The 18,373-nt window shown below is 46.0% G+C and overlaps 1 protein-coding gene and 1 pseudogene across 2 annotated transcripts in view; one reads left to right on the top strand and one right to left on the bottom strand.

Annotated features, from left to right (window-relative positions):
• The window catches only part of LOC146421310 (uncharacterized), an 8,471-nt gene extending 7,099 nt beyond the window's left edge, over positions 1 to 1,372 (top strand). The window contains exon 3 of the mRNA XM_085047139.1: positions 12 to 1,372. Coding sequence (XP_084903265.1) covers positions 12 to 761 — 750 coding nt within the window. The 3' untranslated portion in view covers positions 762 to 1,372. The remainder of the gene's footprint in view (positions 1 to 11) is intronic.
• Positions 1 to 18,373, bottom strand: part of LOC146421301 (uncharacterized) — a 167,787-nt pseudogene that overhangs the window by 82,400 nt on the left and 67,014 nt on the right. The gene's annotated exons all lie outside the window — the stretch shown is intronic.

Here is an 18,373-nt window from a genome sequence, read left to right as displayed (position 1 = left end):
CTGGGGAAAAGCCATACAAGTGTGGGCAGTGTGGGAAGAGCTTCAGTCGGAGCTCCACCCTGATCCGGCACAAGAAGATCCATACCGGGGAGAGGCCCTATGAGTGTCCTAAGTGTGGGAAGAGGTTTCAGACCAGCTCCAATCTCCTCCTCCATGAGCGCATTCACACCCAGGAGAGGCCCTTCCGCTGCCCTGACTGTGGGAAGGGCTTCAAGCAAAACTCCACCCTCATCAGGCACCAGGTCATTCACACTGGGGAGATGCCTTATGATTGTGAGGAATGTGGGAAGAGCTTCAATGTGAGCTCCAGCCTGATTAAGCACCAGTTGATCCACACAGGGGAAAAGCCCTATGAGTGTGGGAAGTGTGGGAAGAGCTTCAGCCAGATTTCACATCTTATGCGGCACCAGATGATCCACACAGGAGAAAAGCCCTACGATTGCGCAGAATGTGGAAAGAGCTTCAGGAATAGCTTCCACCTGATCCGCCACAAGATGATTCACACAGGGGAGAGGCCCTATGAGTGTCCCAAGTGTGGGAAGAGGTTTCAGACCAGCTCCAATCTCCTCATCCATGAGCGCATTCACACCCAGGAGAGGCCCTTCCGCTGCCCTGACTGCGGGAAGGGCTTCAAGCAAAACTCCAACCTCATCATCCACCGGCGCACCCACACTGGGGAAAAGCCCTACGAGTGTGGGGAGTGTGGGAAGAGCTTCTCAAGCAGGTCTAACTTGACTCAGCATCAACGGAAGCACCAGTGAGGGAAGCCCTGCGAGTATCTCAAGTGCAGGAAGAGCTTCATTGCTGCTCCAACTCCATCCCCCGTGGGAAGATCTGCAGTGGATGATCCCCAGTGATCCCTGTTGGGCAGAATCCTGGTGACTCTCATTCCAGGTGATCCCCATTGGATGGGGGGAAGGTGTTGCGGTGATTTCTTACCCTTCTCTTTGTGCTGCTGGGAGTTAGTCAGGAATAAATTTACTCCCTGTGCTCAGGCTCAGGCTGTTTTTCTTGTGGGTTTGTGTTCCCCCCAGCCCTGCTGTCACTCTGCCCCCACCCTGGTCCTCCCATTTTTTCATATGAAGCTTTCTCATTCAGCTCGTGCCCTTTATGTGGGGCAGCAGGGGGGCTGTGATGGGAGAGCCCAATAGAAAAGTGTGGCTAGCACAGGTCTTTCCTATGAGAATTTTTTCATGTGTTTTATAAACAAAGATAAAGTTTGGATGTTATTGAAAACAGTGTCTCAAGATTTGGACAGTTCAGGCCTGGCCAATCAGGCCTAGGGGGAGGTTTCTGACTGACCAATCTGAGTGACCTCTGAAAAATGTATGTACGTTGGAATTAAATAATAAAAGCTCTGTTTTTTATGCCACGCTGAGAATCCGGGTCTTGTTTCTCTGCTAGCGGCCCAACAGCGACAGAAAAGGGCTTGGAACTGCGGGTCTGCCTGGCATCTGGAGAGTCATCCCTGCTGGGCAGTCTGATTGGCTGAAGGTTGCTCAGCATGTTCTCTGATTGGCTCATTTTCTCAGGGCTTCCTTTTCGGGGCTATTTTTCTATGGGGTTTGTGGGTCCTTAGGGGTGCTGGGGTGGCTCAGAGGGGTCTCAGCACCTTTTGGGGGTCGCTGGGTGCTGTGTTGGGGTTCAGGTGCTTCCCAAGACTCCCCAGATTGGGGTGACACTTGGGGACACACGGGGGTCCCTATTCCCAATCCATCCCAGGACCAGGTCTGCCCCCCAGTCACAGCCCCACCGCGGGGTCCTCCCAAGTCCCTCCCCAGGGCCCCCAATAAACACGACCGGGGCCAACTGGGAAGCTTTATTGGGAATCCTGGGAGCAGCCAGGTGGGGTGAGAGTGACAGCAGGACTGGGGGGACACACGACTCCCCCAAAATCAGTGCGAGGACACAGTGGGGGTCCCGGCCAGGCCTGAGGCCATGGGGAAACATCTGAAGAAAGTAGTAATAGGGAGAGGGATGACTGATCTTGTGCAATCTGTAACAAGCGAGTGTAAAACCTGCTGCAAAAACAACCCTGACAAAAGCTAGAGAGTAGTGTTAGCAGTGACAAAGGCAGGTCATCTCCTGGGAGATTACTGGCAGATAGGTTTTGCTGAAATGTCATAGAAGGAGGGATACAAACATGTATTGATATTGGTTGTTATGTTCCGTGAATGGCCTGAAGCTTATCCCTGTCACACCAATGCAGCAAAGGAAATAGTGAAAGCCTTGCTCAACCATATAATTCCAAGGTTTGGGGTTCCTTTGGGAATGTCATCAGATAGAAAATCACATTTTGTTGCAACCATGATCGGGGAAGTTAGCAAGATTCTGGGACTTACTTGGGACCTGCACACACCATACAGGCCCCAAGCAAGTGGCAAAGTTGAACATATGAATGGAACCCTCAAGGCCCAGACTAGTAAGATCTGTCAAGAAACATCCATGACATGGGTTCAGGCTTTGCCTATGGCCTTACTGAGGGCCCACATACAACCAAGGCAGAGGAACAGTGAAAGTCCCTATGAAAGCCTATATGGCAAATCATATCAGGTTCCACATATTCCGGGGAAATTCACATGAGGGGAAAAATTGATTTACAGAAATACTTAACAGCTTTAAGCTCCACTTTGCAGAAGCTCCAGAGATTTGTCGTGCAGTCCAAAGCTATAGGATTGGACACCCCTGCTCACCCATTTCAGCCTGGAAACTGGGTCTGCATCAAGTGGTGGACCAGCGACCTCTTCCAAGCTAAGTGGAAGGGACCATTCCAAGTTTTGCTGACCTCCCCACTGCTGAAAAAGGTTGCTGGGAAAAGACCATGGATCCACTACTCCAGAGTGAAGAAAGCTTCTACCCCTAAGACCATTGAAAACAGAAACTGATGCAAATCAAGATAATGTAAATTAAATTGTTCTTTACATGTCTTTTATTTGCCCAGTTGGTAACCATGACTCAAGGCTTAGCCAAAAATTGCACAACACAGTGATCCAAAATGTATCCAGAGCTTTTGATATGAGCAATTGCTAGATCTGCACCCAGTTACCACCTCTAGACAGATGTGATAACTGGCCATCGAAAATTAAAAAGGTTTGGAAGAAATTGGGAAGGGGATTCAAATTCTACATGAAGTGGGTTCCAGAAATTACACCTGGAAATTCGGCCATATCTTCCACACTCTCACTTCATGGTTACCAAACAGGGCCTGAGTAAAAGAAGCATTTATAATACTTGTATTGTAGTGATTACCTTTGCTATAGCTGGTAATGTAAACCGGTGCTGTAGTTAGCAGTGTAGAGACTAGACAAGGTAAAGTCTTGTTAGTCTCTAAAAAGGGGAGAAATTATGCCTGATGGGTTTTGTCTTTTCTCTTTATACCCTTTTATACCCCTTGCCCTGTACCTTTCACTCCCTGTACCTTTCACTCCCTGTACCTCAGCCCTACATGTCTATAACCCTTGTACTCTGATATTTAGCCTAGTTTGGCCTTCTCTGGGAAGACGAAACATCCCTACTATCTCAGAACTAGAGGCTCCAACTTTGGACAGAGCCTCCTCTCTGGAACATGTTTTTGTAAACTAAACTAGCCTCATTAAGGGGGGGATAATTAGAATAGAGGAACAATTACTTCATTAGTTAGGTTTCTTATTGGGGGATTTTAGGTAGATCTGCTAATTTGTAAGGCCTATTAAATTGTATCCATGTTGTACACGGTGTGCTCCTCAGTGTGATTCCACCTGTGACGAGGGTGCACCTGGGATCCTATTAAAACCAAGGGAATACCCTTTCTTTTTTCCCTTATACTGCTGTGTCTGCCTCTTATTTTACCAGCCTTTAAGGCATCAGTCCCACAATGTCCCCACCCAGGGCTGTGACCCCTCATGTCCCCACCCATGTCTCAGTACAATGTCTTAATTTTAAACCCAAATTCAGGTGTTTGGAAGGGATGAAGAGAAATTAAAAGAAAACCAAGGGTGAAAGAAAAGGATTTATATGTCTGTGCTGGCTGAGGATCCATGTGCTTGGGTGGGAGGGAGGAACCCTTCTTGGAGGTTTCCACCCCACTGTCTCCAAAATCTTGGTTTTTGCCCCAGTCCATCACCATTTCGCTGGGGAAATGGCCACAGGAAATCAGAATCATGGAATCACTGAGGTTGGAAAAGATCTCCAAGGCCATCCAGTGTTCCTTGATGCCACAGGAGAAAAGGATTGGATGGAGCAGCTGAGATTTTTGGGGTCAAAAATCAACAAATCTGCCCTTCTGTGGGAATTCCTGATATCAGTCTGCATCCTGATGGATGTTCCTGCCCCTGTGCAAAAATATCCAGGGGTCCACGGAGAGACAGGAGGATGTGGAGCCTCCAGCCAGGTGTGTTCCCCACCCACATGGATCACCAGCACCACGGATCACCAGGGCTCTGCCCAACGGAGTCACTGGGGATAATCCAATGCAGATCTTCCCACAGGGGTTGGAGTTGGAGCAGCATGCAAAGCTCTTCTTGCACTCGGGGCACTTGCAAGGCTTCCCTTTCTGGTGGCTCCATTGGTGTTGGGTCAAGGTAGATCTGCTGAGGAAGCTCTTCTCACACTCAGGACACTCATAGAGCTTCTCCCCAGTGTGGAGGTGCCAGTGTCTGACAAGGGTGAAGTTGCAGTTGAAGCACTTCCTGCAGTCAGGGCAGCGGAAGGGCCTCTCCCCTGTGTGGATCCGCTGATGCTTGATGAGATGAGAGCTGCTGTGAAATCTCTTCCTACACTCAGGACACTCGTAGGGCCTCTCCCTGCTGTGGATGCACTGGTGTTTCCTCAGGGTGGAGCTCCACCCAAAGCTCTTCCCACATTCCAAGCAGGTGTAGGGCCGTTCCCTGGTGTGGATCACCTGGTGCTGGATCAGGTTGGAGCTCTTGCTGAAGCTCTTCCCACATTCCCCACACTCGTAGGACCTCTCCCTGGTGTGGATGCGCTGAGGTTTTCTCAGGCTGGAGCTCTACCCAAAGCTCTTTCCATATTCCCCACTGTCATGAGTGGAAACAGAGGGTATATAGATTTTACCAGCTGCCTAGGCCTATGACAACTAGTGACCAAACCTATTCAGAGTGACCAGCACCCCAAAACCCAGTCTCACTCGTAAGTTCTTATAAAGACAGCCGATTTATGTCTAATGTAAAATAGATTATGGTTTATTAGACACAGGTGAGAACGGAACAAAGAACTAGACAAATTTTACTACACAAAACATGAAAAGCTATTCATAGCTAAAACAAACATATATATATATGTTGCCCAAAATAGGGAGATTAAAACAATACAGCGCTAAAAATGAAAAAGGTACCTATTAATATTATTGTAGCTAGCAAAGAAGAATACAATTCAGGTGTCTTGGATTGATGATATGATAATCCTTTATCCCCTATCGTTGGCTTATATGCCCAAGAAAGAAAAAAAATGTGTGGTCCTGTCTCTTTAACTGCACCCAGCCGCAGAGAGAAACGCGGGTTTTTTTGAAAACATTTTCCCCAAGCCTCGCTCCGGGGGAGGATTGGTCGCTCGGCAGAGACTGCGTGCTGGACGGGGGTCGGAGTGAGCTTTGTTCCCGTTTTTTCCATTCTTCTTCTTTTTTTCCTCGTTTGGACCCCTTCTCTTCGATCTGCTTTGCCACCCGGAGACCCAGGAGGGCCAGAGGACAGCAGAGCTCTCCAGGGAGCTCCACCCGGCCCCGGGTGGGGGCGAGGAGGAGAGGGACTGCGTCTGAGAAAAGGACTTTTTATTCAGGTTGAATAACTGCCTTTCACCTTGTTTTTCCCCTTCCCCTGTGCCTTGTAGGGCACTCTGCGTGGTTTTGTTAAATAAATAGTTTTTTCTTCACTTTCACCTGAGAGGTTCTGTTGTGGGTGGGGGAGGGGGTGTCGGGGCCCTTCGCTCTCGGAGGAGAGAAAGTCTTATCATTAACCCGGGACATATTTGGCGCCCAACTTACGGGGCCTCGATTACTTGTTCTACACCTTTTGTGGGGTTAGAGAAAGTGAAGAAAAAACCCTAATAATTGCATTCTGGTTTTAATCGCTTGGTATTGAATTACAGCCATCAGTAGTCACTATGCTGTTTGATGGGAGGTTGTTGGATGTAATACTGTCTGTTTGGCACATAGGTTTGTTTCCCTACCAACAGGTAGGGGCAATCCTGTCCCTAATGTATAATTTCCACCAATCAGGGACACGACTCCGGCTTGTTATAGTAATGTGTGTGATACTGACGATCTGTAAGAAGGTATGGGAAACAGTCAAAGATGTACATGCTCTGTTAGTTTCCTCCTCTAGTTTTAGTAACCTGTTTTGGAGTTTTGTTAGTAATATTACCCAACCTGTTAGAGAAGTAGAGGGTGAAGCTTCCTGGCTCCTCACCCATCTCTTTCCCTTTAAATCTGGTATATCAGCTTTTGAGAATATTCAGTTTCCCCTGGATGTTAAAGAGACCATTAACTTGGTTGTAGAGGTGCTTTCCCTAGGAGTTTCCATGTATATGATGTTCAGTGTTACCAGAATGAGGGCTGAGAAGTCCAGAGGGGCTGAGCAGGAGCAGGCACCTAATCCAGATGTGAGGAAATTTGAATGGTGTGGAGTATGGGAGGACATAGGTAAAACTTTAAAGAAATTCTCTGATCCAATAGACTGGGAATTTCCCCCTTGACAAATCCCGAGACCAGCTGAGGTGGGGAAGTATCTGAAAGAGAAGTGCAGAGACAACTGCAGTGCAATATGTTGGGCCCTGGCATATGCTTATCGTACACTGTCAGATATTATAGAACAGGAAGTAAGGGAGCCTAAGCCAATGGCAGTTGCTCCTATTACAAGGAGCAGGAAAGCCCAATTTAAGACTGATCGCCCAGATGACAGTGGGGAGGGACCCTCAAGGCCAGCAACTGAGTCAGAGGTCATTGTTGAATCCATGAATGTGAGAGACCTTCACAGCCTAAGAAAAGATTATGTCCAACGAGATGATGAATCTGTGATTAGTTGGTTAGTCCGTCTTTGGGATGCTGCAGGCGATGTTACACTTCTAGATGCTACTGAGGCAAGGCATTTAGGGACTGTGTCACGAGACCCAGATATCAACCAAACTATACGAGATGGGCCTGACTGCAGCAGCCTCTGGAGACGAGCTATCAGAGCTGCGAGGGACAGATACCTACATCCCGACGATCTCTATTCGCATCAAACCCAGTGGAGAACCATAGAACAAGGGATTCAACGCTTGAGAGAAATGGCAGTGGTAGAAATTGTCTTCCCAGAGGACATAGCAAACCCAGATCCAATTATAGACCCAGATAGGATAGAATGTACACCTGTGATGTGGCGGAAACTCCTAAAGCTTGGGCCATCAGGGTATGCTTCTGCTTTAGCCATTATGAAGCAAGATGACGGGCATGAGACTGTGCGTGATATGACAAGGAAACTCCGAGCGTATGCAGATGTTGTGCATAGTCCAATGAATGCAAGAATCTCAGCTGTGGAAACAAATCTGCAGAAACTAGAAAATAAGATAGAGAAGAATCATGAGAAACTCAGTAAAGAGATTAAAGACAGCCTTCTCCAAATCTCAGCAGTACAGACCAGAGGTTCTGCTACCCCACGCAGACGCTCCGCAGGATATATCCCTCGACATGAGTTGTGGTATTTCCTGTGTGACAGTGGAGAAAACATGAACAGGTGGGATGGACAACCCACTGCTGTCCTGGCACGACGAGTGCGTGAACTGAAGGAGGGCAAGACTCAGAGAAGGAACTCCACCAGAAGGGAAGTAGCTCTACTCAATATGTCTGATTCCGTTGAAGGAACCTCTAACACAAATACCCACCATGGTTAGAGGGGCCCTGCCTCTAGCCAGGTAGAGGCCAGGGAAAACCGAATTTTTTGGACAGTGTGGATTCGGTGGCCTGGCACATCAGAGCCACAAGAATACGAGGCTTTAGTTGACACTGGTGCACAATGCACGATAATCCCATCGAGACATGTGGGGACAGAACCTGTTTCTATTTCCGGCGTTACAGGAGGATCACAAGACTTGACCCTCGTGAAAGCTGAGGTGAGCCTGACTGGAAGAGAGTGGAAAGAACATTCCATTGTGACTGGCCCAGAGGCTCCATGTATTTTGGGTATAGACTTCCTCCGAAATGGATATTTCAAAGACCCAAAGGGACTCAAGTGGGCATTTGGGATAGCTGCTGTGGAGACAGAGTGCATAAAACAATTGAACACCTTGCCTGGACTGTCAGAGAACCCATCTGCAGTAGGACTCCTGAAAGGGGAAGAGCAACAAGTACCAATTGCAACCTCGATTGTGCACCGCCGACTGTACCGGACAACTCGTGATGCCGTGATTCCCATTCACAAACTAATCCGTGAGCTGGAGAGCCAAGGGGTTGTCAGCAGGACCCATTCATCCTTTAACAGCCCCATCTGGCCTGTGCGAAAATCTGAAGGAGAATGGAGATTGACTGTGGACTATCGTGCCTTGAATGAGGTGACTCCACCTCTGAGTGCTGCTGTGCCAGACATGCTGGAGCTCCAGTATGAGCTAGAGTCCAAGGCAGCAAAGTGGTATGCTACGATTGACATTGCAAATGCATTTTTCTCCATTCCTCTGGCAGCAGAGTGCAGACCTCAGTTTGCTTTCACCTGGAGGGGCGTGCAGTACACCTGGAACCGATTGTCCCAGGGGTGGAAACACAGTCCCACCATCTGCCATGGACTGATCCAGGCTGCACTAGAAAAGGGTGGGGCTCCAGAACATTTGCAATACATTGATGACATCATTGTGTGGGGGGACACAGCAGAAGAAGTATTTGAGAAAGGAAAGGAAGTAATCCAGATTCTCCTGGAAGCCTGTTTCGCTATAAAAAAGAGCAAAGTCAAAGGGCCTGCCAAAGAGATCCAGTTCCTAGGAGTGAAGTGGCAAGATGGACGGCGTCAGATTCCTACTGAGGTTATCAATAAAATCATCACAATGTCCCCCCCAACCAACAAGAAGGAGACGCAAGCTTTCCTAGGTGCCATAGGCTTTTGGAGAATGCACATCCCTGAGTACAGCCAGATCGTGAGTCCTCTCTACCTCAAAACCCGCAAGAAGAACGATTTCCATTGGGGCCCTGAACAGCAGCAAGCCTTCACCCAGATCAAGCAGGAGATTGCTCATGCAGTAGCCCTTGGCCCAGTCAGGACAGGGCCAGAAGTAAAGAATGTGCTTTACTCTGCAGCTGGGAGCCATGGCCTGTCTTGGAGCCTTTGGCAGAAGGTGCCTGGTGAGACCCGAGGTCGACCACTGGGATTTTGGAGCCGAAGTTACAGAGGGTCTGAAGCCAACTACACCCCAACAGAGAAAGAAATCCTAGCAGCATATGAAGGAGTCCAAGCTGCCTCAGAGGTAATTGGCACAGAAGCACAACTCCTCCTGGCACCTCGACTACCGGTGCTGGGGTGGATGTTTAAAGCAGAGGTTCCCTCTACTCATCATGCCACCAATGGCACATGGAGCAAATGGATTGCCCTTATCACACAGCGTGCCCGTATGGGAAATCTGAATCGCCCTGAGATTTTGGAAATAATTACAAATTGGCCTGAAGGTGAAAATTTTAGTCTGACTGAGGAAGAGGAGCTGGAACAGGTGACCCGTGCAGAGGAAGCCCCACCATACAACCAACTGCCAGCAGATGAAACACGCTACGCTCTTTTCACTGATGGTTCCTGTCGTCTTGTAGGGACAAAAAGAAAATGGAAAGCAGCTGTGTGGAGCCCCACACGACGGGTTGCAGAAGCTAGGGAAGAAGAGGGGGGATCGAGCCAATTCGCTGAGCTCAAAGCCGTTCAGTTAGCCCTGGACATTGCTGAAAGAGAGAAATGGCCAAAGCTCTACCTTTATACTGATTCATGGATGGTAGCCAATGCTCTGTGGGGTTGGCTGGAAAAGTGGAAGAAGGCTGGCTGGCAGCGTAGGGGAAAACCAATTTGGGCAGCTGAAGAGTGGAAAGACATCGCTAGTCGGGCAGAGAGACTACCTGTGAAGGTCCGCCATGTAGACGCCCATGTCCCCAAGAGTCGAGCTAATGAGGAACACCGAAACAACGAACAGGTAGATCAGGCTGCAAAGATAAAGGTGTCCAAGGTAGACTTGGATTGGCAGCATAAAGGAGATTTATTCCTAGCTCGATGGGCCCATGATGCCTCAGGCCATCAGGGCAGAGATGCCACCTATAAGTGGGCACGAGACCGAGGGGTGGATCTAACCATGGACTGCATCTCTCACGTTATCCATGACTGTGAAACATGTGCTGCCATCAAGCAAGCCAAGCGGGTGAAACCCCTGTGGTATGGTGGAAGGTGGTCAAAATATAAGTATGGAGAGGCCTGGCAGATTGATTACATCACACTGCCTCAAACCCGCCATGGCAAGCGCTATGTGCTCACAATGGTAGAAGCCACCACTGGTTGGCTGGAAACCTACCCTGTGCCTCATGCCACTGCTCGTAACACCATCCTGGGCCTTGAGAAACAAGTCCTGTGGAGGCATGGTACCCCTGAGAGAATTGAGTCAGATAACGGAACTCATTTTAAAAATAGCCTCATAAACAACTGGGCTAGAGACCATGGCATTGAGTGGGTGTACCACATTCCCTATCATGCACCAGCCGCTGGCAAAGTGGAACGGTATAATGGATTGTTAAAAACCACCCTAAAGGCATTGGGTGGGGGAACTTATAAGAATTGGGAGCGACATTTAGCAGAGGCCACCTGGTTAGTCAATACCCGAGGCTCCATCAACCGAGCAGGTCCTGCCCAATCTGAGCTTCTACATACAGTGGATGGAGATAAGGTCCCAGCAGTACATGCCAGAGGCTTGTTAGGGAAAACTGTCTGGATTGATTCTGCCTCACATAAAGACAAACCCATCCGTGGGGTTGTCTTTGCTCAGGGACCAGGGTGTACTTGGAGGATAATGCAGGAAGATGGAAAAACACAATGTGTCCCTCAGGGAAATTTAATTTTGGGTGAAGGCCACATGTAAGGTTGGGATGGCAACATACCACCGTTCACCGTTCGTGACATTATTTGTACATAGTTATGTGTATATATGTATATATGTATATATGTATATATGTATATATGTATATATGTGTATATATATATGTGTGTGTTTGAAGTTGGAAGATGTTAAGGTGGTCCTTAAGCCAACGCTATGGAATAAGGGGTGGAATGTCTTGGATTGATGATATGATAATCCTTTATCCCCTATCGTTGGCTTATATGCCCAAGAAAGAAAAAAAATGTGTGGTCCTGTCTCTTTAACTGCACCCAGCCGCAGAGAGAAACGCGGGGTTTTTTTGAAAACATTTTCCCCAAGCCTCGCTCCGGGGGAGGATTCGTCGCTCGGCAGAGACTGCGTGCTGGACGGGGGTCGGAGTGAGCTCTGTTCCCGTTTTTTTCCATTCTTCTTCTTTTTCCTCGTTTGGACCCCTTCTCTTCGATCTGCTTTGCCACCCGGAGACCCAGGAGGGCCAGAGGACAGCAGAGCTCTCCCGGGAGCTCCACCCGGCCCCGGGTGGGGGGCGAGGAGGAGAGGGACTGCGTCTGAGAAAAGGACTTTTTAATCAGGTTGAATAACTGCCTTTCACCTTGTTTTTCCCCTTCCCCTGTGCCTTGTAGGGCACTCTGCGTGGTTTTGTTAAATAAATAGTTTTTTCTTCACTTTCACCTGAGAGGTTCTGTTGTGGGTGGGGGAGGGGGTGTCGGGGCCCTTCGCTCTCGGAGGAGAGAGAGTCTTATCATTAACCCGGGACATCAGGAAACTGAATGCTTCTTACCAAATCCAATTTTTGGAGCTGGGGATGCACCAGATCCGCTCTCAATCCCTCGGGGAAGTAACCGCAGAGCTCGCGTCCAAGCTAAGGGGAGAAACATTTTAACAATGAATGGCACTCGGGATAAATTCCTACTTTGACACCACGGTTACATTCAGGTAATTTCATTGTTTGGTGTGAAGTTACTCCTGGTCCCTCTAGACATCTGTGAATACAGGAAGTTCCCACAGTTACAATGTCTATTGTTAGGATTTGTTGGTCTATAATGGTGTGACTTGTGGTTCCCCCCAAAAAGAGCATTATTTTGGCAGGAGGGATACCATTGGAAAATATACCTGGTGTGGGAATTCCCATCATTCGAGTACCTTCATCTGAGTAGGAAATTGAGAACAGATCCAACAATCACTTTGATTGGCTATCAGAGTTACAGCTTGTACTAATTTGAGATGAGTGTTTCTTTTCCATGGGTCAGATAGCATTTGCTCTATTTGTGTTAGGTTAGAGTGAGCCATGGAAGTATTAACATTTTTCTCTGGTTTCCCTTTCACAATGACTAATTGCAGAGTTTTGTCAGGGTGGCTGGTGTGCCATTTAGCATTGCTTAAAACAGTCACTTGTAGGCATAAAAACATAAGCAACATTATCATTAACATTTTGATTACAACACATTTACTGGTTGGTGTGCAGTCCCATGCGGTTTTCCGTTTATGTGGAATGGGTGTTGTTTGTCTTTAAGAGTCCAGGACTTTTTGAAGTTTTCACAGCTGTGTAGCAAGCAGTTCTTTCTCCTTTTTCTTCTCACGTCCGGAGTACACGCTTAGCCTTAGATCTGGTGGGGATATTCTTAAATATTTAGGGTTATTAGAGAAACTAAAACAACAGAATTTAAATAGTGATTAACATTTTTGTTTGAGAGTTGTCATTCCCTCTGTTGGCCTGTAGTTGGAAATAGGTCGCTATTTTCACTGCTGTCACATGGGGGCAGTGTAGGGACGGTTTTATGAGTTTTCAGTGGCCAAACGGGGTCTTGCCCTTAGCGAAATCAGCTTTGTTACAGTTTTAAAATGTGGGAAATACCCATCGAGAGCTGATTCTATGCTGGTGCCCATTAGAATCAGTAGCTACCCAAGCCATGGGCCCTGGAGCACTTGTCAGTATCATTGGTACAATTCCAATTTGGGGTAATTTTACCATAACTTGTTGGCCCACTGTTAGATTATTTTGAAAAGTTTCAGTCTTTTTATGTGGAGTTGTCTGAAAAGACACAGGGCTTAAGAAAACTCGTGAGATTGGACTACCCATCACTCCATATCTATTATTTAACTGAGAAAGAGCATAAGATAACCGTTTGTCCCAGTTAGAATTCTGTGGTTTAAGGTAGCGTTTCAGTAAACCATTGGCCCGTTCCACCATTCCGTTTGCCTGTGGATAATAAGGTGTGTGAAAAATCCACTTGATACCTTCCTTCCTGGCCCAATCTTGTACTGCTGTACTGGTGAAGTGTGATCCGTTATCACTCTGTATGGAGTCTGGAGCAGGAAGGCTAGAAAACCACTCACTAAGTCCTGAGAAAGTGGCTTCTGTGTTAGCTTGTCTGGTTTTTGTGGCCTTTATTAGTCCAGATACAACTTCAACTCCTGTTAATATGTACTTATAACCATTAGATGGTTTTAAAGGTCCAATATAATCTATTTGCCAGGTTGACCACAGTGCCTTGTTATCTTTGATGTGTAAGGGTGGTGCTTGATCTGGGTGATTTTGTTTGAGTCTCAGCTGACATTGTGGACACTGTGTGAGGATATTTTTGCACATTTGTCTGGTTATGGGCCATCCTCTACTTTGTGCTGCAAAAAAGAGAGCACTTTCACCCGTGTGATCTAATTTACAATGTAAAAATTCTGCTAATCTGTACCAGTGTTGTGAGTCCTCTAATTCATCACTTTTTATCTTTTTTATTTTTGTTAGATTATCTACTTTGTTGTTCCAAAACGATTGCAATGTATGGTCATTTGAATGCGCTTTAACCCAGCCTATTTGGATTTTTCGATTCTGAGCTTCTGTTAACAACCACTCCCAATCCTTCTTTTGCCAAACTGTCTTTCCATTTACCTGCCAATTCAACGCTTCCCACTGACACAACCATTGTGTGGCTCCAGCCCAGATGGCGTAAGAATCCACATACACTTTCTCTGCCTTTCTCTTTACTGCCAGTAACACTGCTTTCAATTCTCCTACTTGTGCACTTCCTAAACCTTCTTCTATCACTTCCTCTCCCGTTTCAACATTCAGAGCTACTGCTCTGTACTTCCATATTCCATCAATTCGTTTAGCTGAGGCGTCAGTAAACCATACACCTTTTACTTCAGAATCTGGGGAAAACGCAGAAGCGTCTGTTATTGGGCTGCTTTTGAACGGCTGTTGCAGAGCCAGAGTGTCTGGGGGAATGTCTATCTGTAATTTCGTATGTTTTATCGGTCCTTCAGTGATAATCATTTGGTCTGTGATACCTGTGAGGTATGCAAACCATTTGTGTACTGTGGGTCTTTGTGCAATGCCCTCAGGCAGAGCAGAGCCTTTTGTTACACTACTTAGCAAGTTAAAAGGTCCTTGAATTTTAACAGGCTGCAGCTGCTGAAATCTCTCTACTTGCTTCAGAGCCTAGTAAGAGATAAAAGTCCCTTTTCCCAGTTGGAATATCTTTTTTCAGTGTCTTTAAATGATGTTGAGCTGAATCCCAGTGGACGTTTGGGTCCTTCAGGTCCTTTTTGAAATAAATTACAGTAAGTTCCATGTTCAGCAAAACCCCATTCAACCACAATAGGATCGCTGGGATGAACTGGACCAAGGGATTGGTAGGTTTTTAATTCTTCTATTAATGTTTGCAGAGCTTGTTGGTGAACATCATCCCATTCCCATGCTTGATTTTTTCTCATTAGTGTGTATAAGGGTCTTGCTATTATGGAAAACCCAGGAACATGCTTTCTCCAGTACCCCAAGGTACCCATTATCTGCTGCAGTTCCTTTTTTGTTGTGGGAGTAGGTATGGTGTCTAATTTTGAAATAGTTTCCTCCGGAATTACAGCTCTGCCTGAAACCCACCAGACTCCTAAAAACTTTACTTCTTTAGAAGGTCCCTGACATTTGGTTATAGGTACTTCTATTCCCTCTTCGCTCAATTTATTCCATATGTTTTCTGCAGCAACCCTTACTGCTGTTTCTTCTTTGCCACCCACCAATACATCATCGATATATTGATACATTTGCACTCCTTCTGGTATGTGTACTTGTTGGAGTAGCTCAACTAAAGCATTGTGTGCTATAGTGGGGGAGTGTTTATAACCTTTGAACGTATATTGTACTCCGTCCAACGTGAATGCAAACTTAGGTTTGTCTTCCTCACGGATTGGTACCATGAAAAACATGTCTTTTATATCTAGCACAGCCATCCACTCGTGAGCAGAAGCCTGCAGTGTGGAAGTTAAGTTTGCAATGTTGGGAACAGCCGCTGCTAAGGGTCCCGTGTTAGAATTCAATCTTCGATAATCAACAGTTAATCTCCAGTTCCCATCTGGCTTTTTTACTGGCCAGACAGGGGAATTAAAAGGAGAATGTGTTCTGTATATGATATTTCTTTGTTCTAAGTTTGTGATTACCGCATCAATCCCCTTTTTGGCTGCTAGAGGTATGGGATATTGTTTGACATTAGTTACAGCAGACACAGGTAATATTGGAGCCATTTTTAGAAGTTTTATTTTTCTATTTTTTCCAAAAAGGTCATTGCGTGAGGTTTCTGCAGAACCAAAAGACCAGATAGTACCGTCTTGTAATTGCCACCTTTTTCCTTGAAGGATATCATATCCTAAAATGCTCTCTTCATGATCAGCAATAGCAAAAATATGGGCTGTCATTCTTTTTTCTCCAGGTAACCACAACCGGATTTTTGCTAAGTGAGCTGTGGTACTGTCTCCATTAAAACCAGTTAAAAGTATCTGTTTCCTCTTTTTAAAACTTAAGTTTAGTTTTGCAGCGTCTGCTAAAGAGATTAAAGAGATTTGGGCTCCAGTATCAATAAGGAATTTCAGAGGCTGCCTCTTTGGCCCTACGGGCAAATACACATGTGGGCTAGATTCCTTAGGTGTGTCTGAGCGCTGGCTCGGCTGCCCTGACGGTCCAGCGCTTGTCAGTTTTTTTGAGGTGCAAATGGGTTGGGTGTAGGTGCAGTTTCTGCTTCTTGTGTGATGTTTGAATTGCTAAGTGGTGGTGATTTCATCTGTTCTGTGAATTGGATCAAGCTTGCAATGGAGCTATTTGGCTTCCCTCTGATCAAATCTTTTGGAATACCCAGGGAGAGGGCTTTTCTCCATAACTCGTTTCTTTTTTCTTTATTAGAGTCTGATTGATAATAATTCCTTTTCTCGGAGGGGTTATGTTTTACCACTTTCACCTGCCGTTCAGGAATTCTTTTGGGTTCGATTACTGACTCTAAATTCCACCCAATTTCTTTTGCATGGGAGGTTACATGGTGTGAGAGATCTGCCCATGTAGGGATAGGTCTCTGCGGTGCATGTGGGTTTTGTCTGTTGAATGTTATATTGTTTTTGATTTCATCTCGTTTTTGTACCAAGTGATTTTTTATGTCTGATGGGGCTCCCCGTATTAAGGGGTGCATCCTTTCAGGATCTACCTCCGCAGAGATTGGGATGTTTCTGCCCCCTCTTTCATGAATCGCTTGGATACAAGCAGCTTTAGCTATTGCAACTGTAACCTCGTCTGGAGTATGAATAGGGAGTACAGTTGGTTCTCCCCTGTCCATTTGGTTTGTTCCTCCTGCCCAGTAAGCCACTCTGCTAGTGATGGAGTGTGGCTCGTCAGGAGGTTGTGGTCCAAGGTGTAAAAATACTCCTGGACCCCAGAATCCGTAACTCTCTGCGCCATCTAATAATACATTATCTCCTCCTGTGAGGCAAACTCTCCATAAATACTCTGTTTCACTTTCCCCTGCCTTTCTTGAATATTTTTCTTTAATGTTTGCCATTTGTAAGGCATCATACGGGGTTGTTTTGGTGGTAGTTTGCTGGCCTCGCCTTTGTGGGCTCTGAGATATCTCAGTTTTTATTATGGGTTTCATTTTAAATTCTGGAATTTCTTCCTCCTCAGACGGTGGAAGTTCCGTGTTTTCATCTGACTCTAAGTCAAAGGTGTCATTATAATTTTCATCAGAGCTTTCCCAGATGTCACCATCCCAATTTTCAGGAGATGTTATTAATTTTTTAATTTTTCTGACATCCATAGATTTGGGAACATGCAATAATGTTAATTCCAATTTTTCCTCCACCATTTTTGCATGTTTTTTAGATTCTTTTAGCCCCTGTTTTGCCTGGTTATATTGGCCTTGCAGGGATAATTGTGCCAATTTTAATCTTTGTATTTCATTCATCAGTTTTTCATTTTCTTTTATTATTTGTTCTCTCCATCTCCAAGCAGAGTTTAAACATAGGGCGAGTACATGACAAATAATGCCCTTTCCTTTGGTATCTTTTAATGAACCCCGTTTTTCATCTAATTTTTCCTTTATGTTTCCCCACTGAAACCAGTTTTCTGTGGGCCAGGGGTCATCAGTATCAATGTGAATATTGTGCCTCCGTAAATATTGTGTAAGTTCCTTACTCTCAGTTCTCAAATCGTTAGCCATCTATCCTGCCGACTACGCCAAAAAATGTCACGAGTGGAAACAGAGGGTATATAGATTTTACCAGCTGCCTAGGCCTATGACAACTAGTGACCAAACCTATTCAGAGTGACCAGCACCCCAAAACCCAGTCTCACTCGTAAGTTCTTATAAAGACAGCCGATTTATGTCTAATGTAAAATAGATTATGGTTTATTAGACACAGGTGAGAACGGAACAAAGAACTAGACAAATTTTACTACACAAAACATGAAAAGCTATTCATAGCTAAAACAAACATGCCCATAAAATATTCATAGCTAAAACAAACATATGTTGCCCAAAATAGGGAGATTAAAAACAATACAGCGCTAAAAATGAAAAAGGTACCTGTTAATATTATTGTAGCTAGCAAAGAAGAATACAATTCAGGAAACTGAATGCTTCTTACCAAATCCAATTTTTGGAGCTGGGGATGCACCAGATCCGCTCTCAATCCCACGGGGAAGTAACCGCAGAGCTCGCGTCCAAGCTAAGGGGAGAAACTTTTTCTCACGCTCCAGTATCCATGTACAAAAGCTTCTGTTTTTACTGAGTTTTGCGTGGTGTTTTATAGGGAAAAGAGTGTGTATTTTGCGGTCACTTGAAAATTATTCACATTCTCTCAGTGTCTCGCTCTGAGTTCCAGACGCCAGCATTGATAGTCAGGATTAAGCCATTGACTTAATCTGAGCCATCAATCTCAGCTACCAATCAGGGAGAGAGAGAGAAGGGGGAGGGTGTCTGTCCTGCCACAACAGGTGAGTTTGGGGTCTGCTGTAGATATAGGGCAGTGGATTTGAGCAGGGCTGTCT

Source organism: Lichenostomus cassidix, unplaced genomic scaffold (assembly GCF_008360975.1).
Source record: "Lichenostomus cassidix isolate B80296 unplaced genomic scaffold, HeHo_3.0 HiC_scaffold_33, whole genome shotgun sequence".
In the NCBI taxonomy this organism is placed as follows: Eukaryota; Metazoa; Chordata; class Aves; order Passeriformes; family Meliphagidae; genus Lichenostomus; species Lichenostomus cassidix.
The sequence above is the reverse complement of the archived record's forward strand: the minus strand, read 5'-3'. Positions and strand labels throughout refer to the sequence as shown.